This window comes from Oryctolagus cuniculus, chromosome 9, assembly GCF_964237555.1.
Source record: "Oryctolagus cuniculus chromosome 9, mOryCun1.1, whole genome shotgun sequence".
NCBI lineage: Eukaryota > Metazoa > Chordata > Mammalia > Lagomorpha > Leporidae > Oryctolagus > Oryctolagus cuniculus.
This window is the reverse complement of record NC_091440.1, coordinates 17676701-17688168: the sequence shown is the minus strand read 5'-3', so window position 1 is coordinate 17688168 and position 11468 is coordinate 17676701. Positions and strand designations below refer to the sequence as shown.

The 11468-nt window shown below is 51.5% G+C and overlaps 2 protein-coding genes across 4 annotated transcripts in view; one reads left to right on the top strand and one right to left on the bottom strand.

Moving 5' to 3' along the window:
• Nucleotides 1-369: 369 nt before the first annotated feature.
• On the bottom strand, nucleotides 370-3772 carry SOX21 (SRY-box transcription factor 21). Its single transcript, XM_070048384.1, has one exon. The coding sequence runs from the start codon at nucleotides 3770-3772 to the stop codon at nucleotides 2942-2944; it is 831 nt and encodes a 276-aa protein (XP_069904485.1). The 3' UTR covers nucleotides 370-2941.
• Nucleotides 3773-4624: 852 nt separating this feature from the next.
• LOC103349133 (uncharacterized) overlaps nucleotides 4625-11468 on the top strand; it is a 54385-nt gene continuing 47541 nt past the window's right edge. For all 3 annotated transcript variants that reach the window (XM_070048386.1, XM_070048385.1, XM_051849990.2), the window contains exon 1: nucleotides 4625-5062. In XM_070048386.1, the coding sequence (XP_069904487.1) occupies nucleotides 4625-5062 (438 nt within the window). The remainder of the gene's footprint in view (nucleotides 5063-11468) is intronic.

Genomic DNA, 11468 nt, shown 5'->3' with positions numbered 1-11468 from the left:
CTCTCGCCCCGACCCCAGGCCAGACTGCTGCACAAGCCCAACTTGGCGGGAGACCCTCTCCGGGTGCAAAGCCCACCTACTCGTGCGCAAGGCCGCGGGCATCCCCCGGCCGCACAGCCTGCGGGCGACGTGACCCCGGCGCCCACCGCCTCCCGGGCCCATCTTTCCAGTCCTCGGCCCCTTCCTCCACCCTCCGCCGCGCCTCTCGCGAAGAACGCGGGTCTTTGGTGGGGGGGAGGTGGGGGCGGCGAACGGGGGCGGGGACCAGAGAGGCTAGAAGGCCCAAGGAGGGAAGTGCAGATTTAGGGCTGGGGTGATTTGCAGCGAGCCGCAGGAAGTTCCGTGTAGAGAAGTGATGGGCGGCTACAAAAGGAAAGACAAGCCCTGAAAGGATTTAATTAACCGTGTCAGGGATAATTACCCCTGGACAGTCCAAATTAGTTTTGCATAATCGCTCAGAACCATATGAATTAACTTATAATATTGCAAAGAGCTCGGGGAATAACAGGAGAGGGATCGTTTTAATTAGTGAATCAGGGTCAAGCCAGCAGAGCCTATTTCTCACATTTCCAAAACTTTTCATGGTTTTTAAAATATGATTCCGTAGGGGGAAAACAATCAGTTTAAAGACTCGGGTAGCTCCTAAAGACGCGCAGCTCTGAGATCGCCTCTGCCTCCGAGGAAAGCAGTGTTAAGATGGGCACTTTTATCTTCAGCGTTTCCATCTCATTGGTGGGGGCCAGGCAATCTCCCTACAGCGTGTGTGTGTGTATTTTTTTTTTTTTTTCTGATTTCTTCCTCGGTGCCCTGTTGTTTCTTGTCTAGCACTAAAATCTTTTATGATGTGCAACTCTCCTCTTTGGAAACTTGTCTGGCCCCGGAAATGCAACCGTCTATAACAAGAGTGCGTTACACTGTATTTTCCTGTTATTAGCATGAAGAAGAAAGCCTTGGAGAGGTCAGAAGTTGTACATGGCTGGTAGCAGTGATCGCCTTCCCCCAATAAAACCATAAGGTGCAAACAAGGAATACCCCGAAGATACCTGAACAAATTACACCAATTTAAGTGGCCAGGCTCTCCTGCTAACAAGATAAAGTGGTCAGGCAACTTTCTCCTCCGAAAATGTTACTGGAAACTGGTCAAATGCTTTGAACCGTCTGGATGTTTTCAATGGGCTCTGTTCTGGTTCATGAATGCCTTTTTTTTTTTTTTTTTAAAGATAATACAAGTACTTGGGTTTTTTTTTTTTTTTATCTTCTTTCCTATTCACGATTAAAAATGTGATAAATCAGCCTTTTGGCTCTGAATAACAATGGCTTGATTTAGATTTCCTAGTAAATCTATTCAAAAGTGAAACAAAGGCTGTCTTTGGAGGATACCTTACACTTCACCTGGACCAGGCACATAAGGGCAATTCAGATAAAAATCTTGTTAGGAACTCAACAAGAAATAGAGGATTTTTTCTCTTTTCCCTGGTTCAGGCTTTATTTAAACTCTTTGTTCAAAAAAAATGAACGGAGTGATAGTCGGATTCTAATTTACAGATGGAGTTCAGACGTCTACTATTAAATTAGAAGATCACACAAGAAAAGCATTTATACATAAAGGTTAAAACCAATATTTAAACTTTTTAAAACTTTATATTACATGAAGCCAAAATGAAACTAAATACATGTTAGCCAACTTCATTCACAAACATTAGTCAAAATATATACATTTAAAAAGAAACGAAAAGCTATAATTGAGGAAGTTTTTTTTCCCTAAAGATGCGTTTTTATCATAATTTGCAAATGAATTGCAGGTGAGCTAAAAAAAAAATCAGGGAGGGAACTCCAAAACACATTAAAACAGTTCAAGTGGGGGAAGAAATGCTAGCTGAAAATGAGAGATCTGTCAAAAACAATCCAGTTTTGCTAAATAATAAATATATAATTACCACTCAGACAAAAAAGTCTGATTTAATCTTAGATAAAATTGCGACTCCGAAATCGTTCCGCAATCTTTAAAAGTTAACTCTTAACATCTGCTCAAAATGCTTTTGAGTCTAAAACCGACTCAAATCTAGGGCAACGAAAATAACACATTTGCCAAGACTCAATGGTTTCACCGACATATACACATTTACAACCCGAAGGTGGACTCAGCCGAAAGGGCGGAAAAAGGAGTGGAGCCTTTTCCCCTGTTGGTAAATCCGAGCCCGTGGACTCTGGGCGAATTTTCTATTAGTTTTTTCTTTAAAGGGAGAAAATCCAATGGACAACTTTGATCTCACTTGGTATCTGGTCGGCGTTTCTCGCTCGCGGGGAAGAGCGTTCGCTCCGATTTGCATACGGCCTGATAAACAAAAGCACCCGCGGTCCGCTCCCGTACCAAAGGCCAGACTGGAGCGGGCCACCGGTCACGGACGGACCCGGTCTGGGGGCCCTGCTCCAGGGAGCAGAGCTCTGCAAAGTTCACGCGGCGCAACGAGGGAGCGAGTGCTCCGAGGCATCCCTGGCGCGCACGCCAGCCATTTCCGACTCCGCGCTCGGGAGCGAGGGCAGGACACACACCGCGGGCCGGGGAGCCAGAGTGAGAAACACGCACGAAATCGACCAGGCAACTCCCAGCACACCAAACGGGCAAGCCCAGCATGTCAGAGAAGTCACTCCTGCACCCCCGTGGGTCCAAAACGCAACAGGTTCCGAAGTGCAAAGCCAACACCAGCTGCAGCCAGGCCCAACAGCCCTGTCTCCGGGGGGCTGCGGGAAGCGCGGGTCTGCCACGATCCCGGTACCCACACGCGCCCTCGCCCGCGCACTCGCGCGCCGACCGGCCCTCGGCCTCCGCCTGGCACCTGTCCACCCACACCCGCCCCGCCGCCCGGGGCGCGGGGCCGCCGGCTCGTACCTATACATATGTACACGCGGGCACAGCGGTCCTGCGAGGCGGCCCGCGGGGTCATAGAGCGGCGGCGTAGGCCGCGGGGTAAGGGTCCAGCTGGGGCTTGCCCATGCCCGGCAGCAGGATGTAGGCGAGCGGCGGCTGCAGCCCGGGGCTGGGCCACGCGCTGCAGTTGCACGGGATCATGTAGCCCGGGTTGCCCGGGCTGGGGTGCGAGTGCGTGTGCCCCCCGGCGGCCGCGGCCGCCGCTGCAGCAGCCGCCGCCGCCCCGTGGAAGGCTCCGGCGCCCGCGGTCGGGTAGCCCAGCGACGACGCGTACGGGAGGCCGGACGACGACGACGAGATCTCTGCCATCTTGGAGCCCAGGTCGAGCAGCGAGTAGGGGCTGCCCGCGGCGGCGGCGGCGGCGGCAGCGGCGGCCGCGGCGGCCGACTGCGGGAAGAAGACGCGCGCGGCAGCGGCGGCGGCGGCGGCGGCCGCCTTCTCGGGGTTGGCGAGCAGCGACTCCGGCACCAGGCCGCCGCCCGCGCCCGCGTGCAGCCCGGCGCCCGCCTTGAGCGCCGGGTGCTCGGCGTCGGCCACGCCGCCCAGGCCGTAGGGCACAGGGAAGGCGAACTTGTCCTTTTTGAGCAGCGTCTTGGGCTTGCGCCGCGGCCGGTACTTGTAGTCGGGGTGCTCTTTCATGTGCATGGCGCGCAGGCGCTTGGCCTCGTCGATGAACGGCCGCTTCTCCGCCTCGGTGAGCAGCTTCCACTCGGCGCCCAGCCGCTTGCTGATCTCCGAGTTGTGCATCTTGGGGTTCTCCTGGGCCATCTTGCGCCGCTGGGCCCGCGACCACACCATGAAAGCGTTCATGGGCCGCTTGACGTGGTCCACCGGCTTGGACATGCTCTCGCCGTGCCGCGGCTGCACCGCGCCGCCGCCGCCCGGGCCCTCGCCCCCGGCCCGCAGGAAATCAATGTTGGCCGCGCGCGGGACGCCGCTCCCGCCCGGGAGGAGGGGGCCGGGGCCCCGGCCTGGGGCCGCGTCGCGCAGCCGGCTTCCCTGAGGTCTCCGGCCGGGACACTGTTGTAAGTTCTCCGGGGCGCCCCCGGCCCGCGGGGGCAGTTGGCCTCTTGCTCCCTTTCCGTCCTTCCTCTCCGGCGACGTCGGCTCGCGAGGTGCCCGCAGGGAGCCGCTGCCTCCCCTCTCTCAAGTGCAAAGCGGCCGCGAAAGTTGCGTCGAAGGGACTGCACCCAGTGGAGCCGAGGAGCCCGCCGCCGCGTGCAGCCAAGTGCCAAAGGGGGCTCTCGGCGGCTGGAGTGTTTGGGTTCTCCTCGGTGACTTTCTCATTTGACAGAAGCTGATGGGGGTGGGGGGAGGAGGGGAGGTGGCCCCAGAGGAGGAAGAGGAGGGGGAGGCGGAGGAGGGTCCGGGCGCGCCACGGGAACGCACAGCGCAGCAATGGATATAAATACAAATACAGCCGCACGAGCGGGTCTTCTCCGACCCGGGCATGCAGGGCGCGCTGATGGGAATCGCCCCCCACCCCGAGCAGCTGGGGTTTTGGGAGTGGGGGGTTGCAGAGGAGTTGTCCCTCCTCCCCGCCAGCGCCTGCCTCGCGAGTCTTCCTCTCCGGCCACTGGACAGGAGAGGTGAGGAAAGGAGGCTGGATGAGGCCGGAGCTAGCCCAGGGTCACCCGGCCTCAGAGGAAACTCTCCCGGCTCTCCGAGGCGCCGCGTCTTCCCGTCCGCGGGGCCATGCTGGCTCCGCGCGCTGCAGGCCGACTCGGGCTCCGGGATGAGGCCGGCGTGGAAGGCGGCGCGCCGGGCCCGGCCTGGGCCGCGTCCCCTCCTCCCTTGCTCTCGGTCGCCGCCGGGCACTTGCAACTAAGTTCGCTCAAGTTTCCTGCGCCGGCGCCGCCGCGCCCCTCTGTCGGCGCGCTCGTCTCGGAGCGTGCGCCCGCCGGTGCGCCGCGCCCGGGGCCCCTCTCTCTCTCTTCGTTCTCCGGCCGCAGCCCAGCAGGCCGAGGTGCTGGAGGAGAGGATTTAAGCAAAACGCGCCATCACCTCAGTTCGCAGGTCTGTGCTGAGGCTGCTCCCGCCTTCCCCACTCCGGCAGCGCAAGTGGGGCCGTTCCCGGCCCGGGCCGCCGCGCTGGCGCTCTGCGGGCGGCTGGAGCTCTCTGCTCCGGCTCAGGTGAGTGTCGCTACCTGCGTGTGTGCCCGCCCGCAGCCGGCGCTGGGTGTGCATGTCCAGCCGCGGCTGAGTGTGTGTATATCTGGGGGCATGCGGAGGAGGTGGAGCCGGGGCCTGCAGGAGGGAGGAGGGACCAGCAGAGCCTCCTCCCGCTCCCACACCCCCAGGACCTCGGATTAACAGGATCCCCTCCGCCCCCGCCCCCCTCCCAGTACTCCTCCTCCCACCCCTTTTCGCTGGCGAGCAGGTTGAGGCGAGTGGAGAGTCCGGAGCGCGCCGCGGAGTCTGCGCACTGTTTGGCGTTGGCTACCCCTGGTGTCCTCCCTGGCTACCCTGGCCGGCGCGCGCTGCTGCACCGGTCGCGGTTCTGGGATGGAGGAGGAGGCTCGCCGGCTACGGAGGAAGAGGGTTAAGCCCGGGGAAGGGGGGACGCACCCCTGACAGGCTTTGAAAATTGTTCCCAACAGCCATGGGCTCGCCTTCTTTGGAGGACCGGGTGGTGACTGGCAACAGATGCTTCCCGCATTTTCTCGCGCTGGCGCTGGTGTCCAGTCCGAGGGAGTGGAGTGGAAATGGCCCAGGAGGGACTGAGTATCCTCTTGGCAACCCTCGGGAGAGGAGCTAGCCCAGGCTGGGTGTGTGCGCCCTTGACAGGCTACCCAGCCCTTTCTAAACAATCTGTTTTGTGTGTGTGTGTGTGTGTGTGTGTGTTTTGTTTTGTTTCACTCCTGGTCGCCAGAGTCATCTCTATGCTGATGTCTTTAAGGTACAGTTTGCTTACAATATCTCACTTAAATGCAGAGGTACCGTGCAAGTGTTTAACATCAGTGAGTTATAAATTGTTTCTCTGAAAGAAGGAAGCAACATATATCACTCACTCTAAACTGGAATTTTTTTATGCTGTTAAGCACCATTTTCTTAGTAGTTAGAGCACTTTTTTTTCTTTATAGGATTGACACGGTGCAAAAATCAAGCAGAGTGATTTTGTTTGCCTATTTTTTTCTCTTGGTCTGCTGAACACTTAGGCAAGGTGGCCTGCTCTTGGTGGTGGTGGTGGGGGGAGCGCTTGCTTGCCTTTTTTTCTTTGGCAGCTTGGATCTGACCTCACCGTGTGGTGTGTACAAGTAGGAACTCGTACCACCCTTAAATCCTTAAGTCTTCGTGCGATTTGTGGTGGATTCGCACGCATACATGGACACAAGGCATTGATTGTAATTAGAGACTTCGGAACTGTTTTAAGGCCTTCAGATTTATTGACTTAGGCTTTTTTTTCTCATTTTAATCAAAAATAGTGATTGCTCTTTTAAATTTTAGTTGTGCGAAGTCACAGAAATGTTAGTCAACAGTGGCATATGGAAGCTTATGTTTTTCTTAAGATGTCGCACTTACACATGCTTGTTTTGTATCAGTTATGTTCTAGTGTCGCTAAAACAATTGGAGTGATTTCTCTAGAACCATACTCCTTAACAGGCTGTGTAAAGACACTCTTGTCATTCACAGACTCTGGGTGGAGCAATGTTAAAACACTAGCAGGTGTAATTACATAGACTAGCATGTTAAATATACTGTTTTGTGATGATAAACTACAAAATTATCATCCCCGAGCTTTTAACCTACTAACTTGTATAATAGGTTTGAGACAAACATGTTATACACCATCGCCCAAAGAACATATGCATAGGTATGCAGGATATGAAAACTGTTATTCACTAAACATTGAGAATAAAGTTGAGTCTAATTGTGAAAATTATCTTGATCTAGCAAGAAGGATAAAGATTAAGAAAGTTTGTTTTAGATTGGTGAGTGACATTATCTTATGTTCTTTTCAAATTTGTTTCAAAATCTGCAATCCATGATAACACAGGAAAGAAACGTTTGTATGTTTGATTGAAAAGCATGTTCATATAGAGGTGCAATGTCGTATGAAAACCAGGTATGTGAAGTTCTTCGGGTATAGTTTCTCCAGTGCCAGGCGTGCAACATTGCCTGTTTAGAGATTGTAAATGGACTTGAATCTTCTCAAGCCTGAGAATGTTGAGCTGTGAAAAACAAAAGTGTCAGATGGAAAATGTCTGTCTGTGTGCTGTATGTTCCTCAAATAAAATTTCATCCATTTCAACATAGGAGAGATTTGGTTTTCAGTTTTGGTTTTTGGGGAATCAATATTCTAAACCCTTCACAACCAAGGAGAGCACTCAGGATAAGTGGTTCGTTGAAGGAAGACAGGGTGGCATCTCTGTACCTAACCAACCTTCACGTCCCTGGCCTGAATGTGGCTGGGCATTTAACACAGTCCATTTTCCCAGCCATTTTCATTCGTATGTACCAAAGTGTAAATTCACTTTTTAAATTTTCTCCTGGAAGGCATCCTCAAAAAGTTGATGGAAAGTATCTGTTCTGAAGAAAATATGCAGGGATTTCAAAAATTCTTTGCACTGAAATTAACTTATCTCTTAATTCCATTTCCCATGAAGTTTTTGAAGTACTCCTGTAAGTAGTGTTTGAATTACTTGAGTGTTAGCTTTTTGCTCTTGTGTGGTTTTGCCCTAAAGATGAAAAATACCAGGCTATAGGAAATGGTCTGTGTAGGTCAGAAGTGAAGGAAAAACAAATCGAAAGAGAATTCCAAGTTTGATGGGTTCTATCTTGTCCACTTTTGATGGTAAACCCCAGAGAACAGTCTGATTTGATCGGTAGAATCTGTCTGTTTCTGTTTTCCCTGTGGCCATGGTAACAGGTGATATGACAAAAGCATCCAGTCAGAAACTCAGAAGCTCTCAGAAAAAGTTCGTGGAAATTCACTTTCTTCCTGTCCTCCTTAAATCACCGCCAGTAGATGGTCTCCTTTCAATTCTCAAACTTTCACTAGGAGGCAGCAGTGAGGTGGCTGGGAATTAAAGTTCCTTGGCAACACCAGACCGACTGGCTGGCTTCTCTTTCTTTCTTTCCCTGCCATGAAAGGAGAGAGAATTTGGGTCTCAAAGTGAACGCGATCATTTTCTTCCAACTTTTAAGCCTCTGTCTTGTGGAATTTTCACCCAAATGGCTCACTGGTGGAATTTTCTGGAAGCATGGAGGCGAAGGCAAACCACTGGGGTCTTGAGGTGACCAGATGGCAGTGATGGGCAGTGAACGTGATGCCCTCCAGGTGCAGAAGCCAAAAAATCACACCCGGGACACTGAGAGCCAGCGACCGTGGTGAAAGGACGTTGGGGTTCTGGAGGTTCTTAATGAAGTGCAGTGAAAGAATTCGTAAGCCGCCGTACCTGCATAGAAAAGCAACACAGCCTGTTTGTCCTGTTAAGAAGGAAATGAGCAAATGTGGCAACAGTCAGTCTTGGGCTTTTGTCAGCTCTCTAGTCCTATTCCTGTCGGTCCTCTAGGGAGGAGAGATCCCAGACAGACAGGGGGGTCTACATAGAGCCCTTGAGACAAGAGGAGGCGTGGCAGGAGCCAACAGCTGCCAAAGCAGCCCTTCACTGCTACATTTTCCTCCAGTGAGATTCTCGGCCCTTTATCCTCACAGCTTCTGCATACTTGCAAACTGAGAGTATAGACATCAACTATGGAGAACCCCTCTTGCCTCTTTAGTGGTGCTCAAGCAGGCCAGCATTTTCATTCTTTATTTTCTTTTTAATTTATTTTAATCTACTTAGAGAGAGAGAGTGAGTCTTCCATCTGCTGGTTCACTCCTCAAATGCCTGCAACAGCCAGGGCTGAGTCAGGCCAAATCCAGGAGCCAGGAACTCCCTCTGTGGCTCCTAATTGGTGGCAGGCACTGCCTCATAGTGTGTCTTAGCAGAAAGCTAGATCAGAAGCTGAGAAGCCAGGACTCAAACTGGCACTTAGAATATGGGATAAAGGCATCCCAAGCAACGGCTCCTTCCACTGTACCATGACACCTGCCCCCAGGCTGGTGTTTTGAAGAAGAGCTTTACCTAGATGGCAGAGCAAGAAAAACAAAACAAAAAGCCCCCCTCTCACCTTTCACCACTACCCCACCACCACCACCAAACAAAACAAACACCTAGGGGAAAAAGGACAATACAGATAATCCAAGATGGACAACACTACACAGGACCCTCTTCAGATCCCAAGAGTCCTATAGAAGCAATGGAGAGCTTTAATTCTTCTAGGGTAATTGCTTTGTTTAAAAAATTGTTGAAAGTGGGAATGAGTTTGCCTTGAAGAAAACCAGAAATGAATGGGGAGGGTTGCAGCATGAGCGTATCATGTACTTGGGTGATGAAAAACCCATCAACCTTATGCAGTTTTCAAACAAGGTGCCTGGGTTCTGTTAGGGTGAGGTTTCTTGTGAGTTTAATCTCCCCAGGTGCTCTGTTTTTGTTTGTTTATTTTATGTATTTATTTTTTTGGAGAAAGAACAATCCTGGGACAGGGACGCCTTTTAATATCACAGCAGGGCAGTGGATAAGCCATGCTTAGGTTTTTTAAAAAGAATTATCAATTTATTTTGAAGTTACAGAGGGAGGGCAAGAGACAGCGAGTGATCTTCCATCCACTAGTTCACTCCCCAGATAGCTGGGCCAGGCCAAACCCAGGAGCCAGGAGCTTCATCTGGGTCTCCCACATGGGTGGCAGGGGCACAGGCAATTGAACCGTCCTCTGCTGCTTTTTTTCCAAGCCGTGGGCAGGGAGCTGGATTGGAAGTGGAGTAGCCTGTCTTCCCCTCCCGCGTCTACATTGCTGAGCCCTGTTTCTGTCCAGGGCTGGTCTGCTGGCCAGCTCCTTTGCTGAGAGTTTGGCTTCTTTGCTATCAGTTACTGAATGCTTAAAGATGCCACATGTTTTATATCCATTGCCCTAATTAGCTTTTAGAAAAATCCTAGGAACTAAGAGTTGCTATCTCCAATTTACAGACTGGGGAATGGAGAGAGCAGATGAGAAAGGAACCTGCCCCGGGTCCCCCCACCCCCCACCCACCCTACGCGGGAGAGTGGGAATTTGAAGCAAGCCCAGGTAGTAGAAGGCTCAGCAGGTTCCGGGGCAGGTTCTCAAGTCCGCCTCCTTCCTCAAGCTTTCTGTGACTCACCGAGGGTGTGTGCAGTGGCAATCTCCTTAAGGCGTTCCAAAGCCACAGCAGCAGTAGCCCGGCGTGAAGGGGCAGCCTCTCCACGGTCCTCCTGGGCTGCTCTGCTGCCGGGTGTCCCCCGGCTCTGTGGTCAGCACAGGTTTGTCTCCACTGCTGTCCGCTATCCCTCACTCCCTCAGCCTGGGGTAAGCCACTCACTGCCTTTCCCTGATAGCCAAGGGCTGCTAGAGGACTCTCCTAACGTTGTTACGTCATCTCAGACTTTCCGGCCATCAGTTGTCCACCCTTCTTCTCTCCTTCCCCCAATTTCTGCCTTTCTTTTGTGAACCCCAAGCCCACAGATGTTTTCATCACAGTGCCTGGGTCATGATAGACTTATACTTGGCTCATCAGTGACCCACTTTTATTTAGTTATATTTAATAACGTACATCTAGGAATATAGCACTCAGATAAAAGGTGCTGGTAAAACTCTGTCTAACTAAATGATCTTCCCAAAAGATTATTTAGCTGTCCCCTCTAATCCAATGAAACCATTTTTGTTCCATTTTTTTATATAGGTTTTCATTTAGAGAGATCCTCTTAAAAGTATGTTTTTATTTCACTTTTTTTTTTTAAAGATTTATTTGTTTATTTGAAAGAGTTACAGAGAGGGAGAGAGGGAAAGAGATCAATTGATCTTCTATCTGCTGGTTCATTCCCCAAATGGCTGCAATCACCGGGGCTGGGCCAGGCTGAAGCCAGGAGCCAGGGGCTCCATCTGGGTCTCGCACATGGGTGACAGGGCCCAAGCACTTGGGTCATCTTCTATTGCTATCCGAGGTGCACTAGCAGGGAGCTGGATTGGAAGTGGAGCAGCCAAGGCTAGAACAGGCATCCATATGGGATGCCAGTGTTGTAGGCGGCAGCTCAACCCTCCACCTCAATGTCGGCTTTCCATCCCTTCTTTAAGTGAAAACCTTTATACACAGTCTTGATGTGAACTTGTCTCATTTAATTTTATGGTTTGGATTCAACAATATTACTGCACATCACTGTCGTTTATTTATTCGTCTTATCTGCTATCTAATATTCCACTTTGTAAACATACCGCAGTTTATTGCTTACTCGCCTGTTGGTAAGCAAGTGGGTCGTTTCTAGTTTTCAACCATTGCAAACTGGCTGCTATGGACAATTCCTGTTCTTATCTATTGCTGTCTGTGCCCACAAGTAGAAAACTCACTTCATGCTGTACTCTTTCCAAGCGGGTCCACCTATATTTCAGTTCACTTTTGATCTTTTTTGCAGGCATTTAGAGAGCTTTTCTTAAATTATGTTTTGTCCTGAGATCCTTATCTAAGAAAGAGTTGATCATA

Bases quoted from the DNA above. Each gene is read 5' to 3' on its own strand.
- SOX21 (XM_070048384.1), bottom strand. From the start codon at position 3,772: ATGTCCAAGCCGGTGGACCACGTCAAGCGGCCCATGAACGCTTTCATG.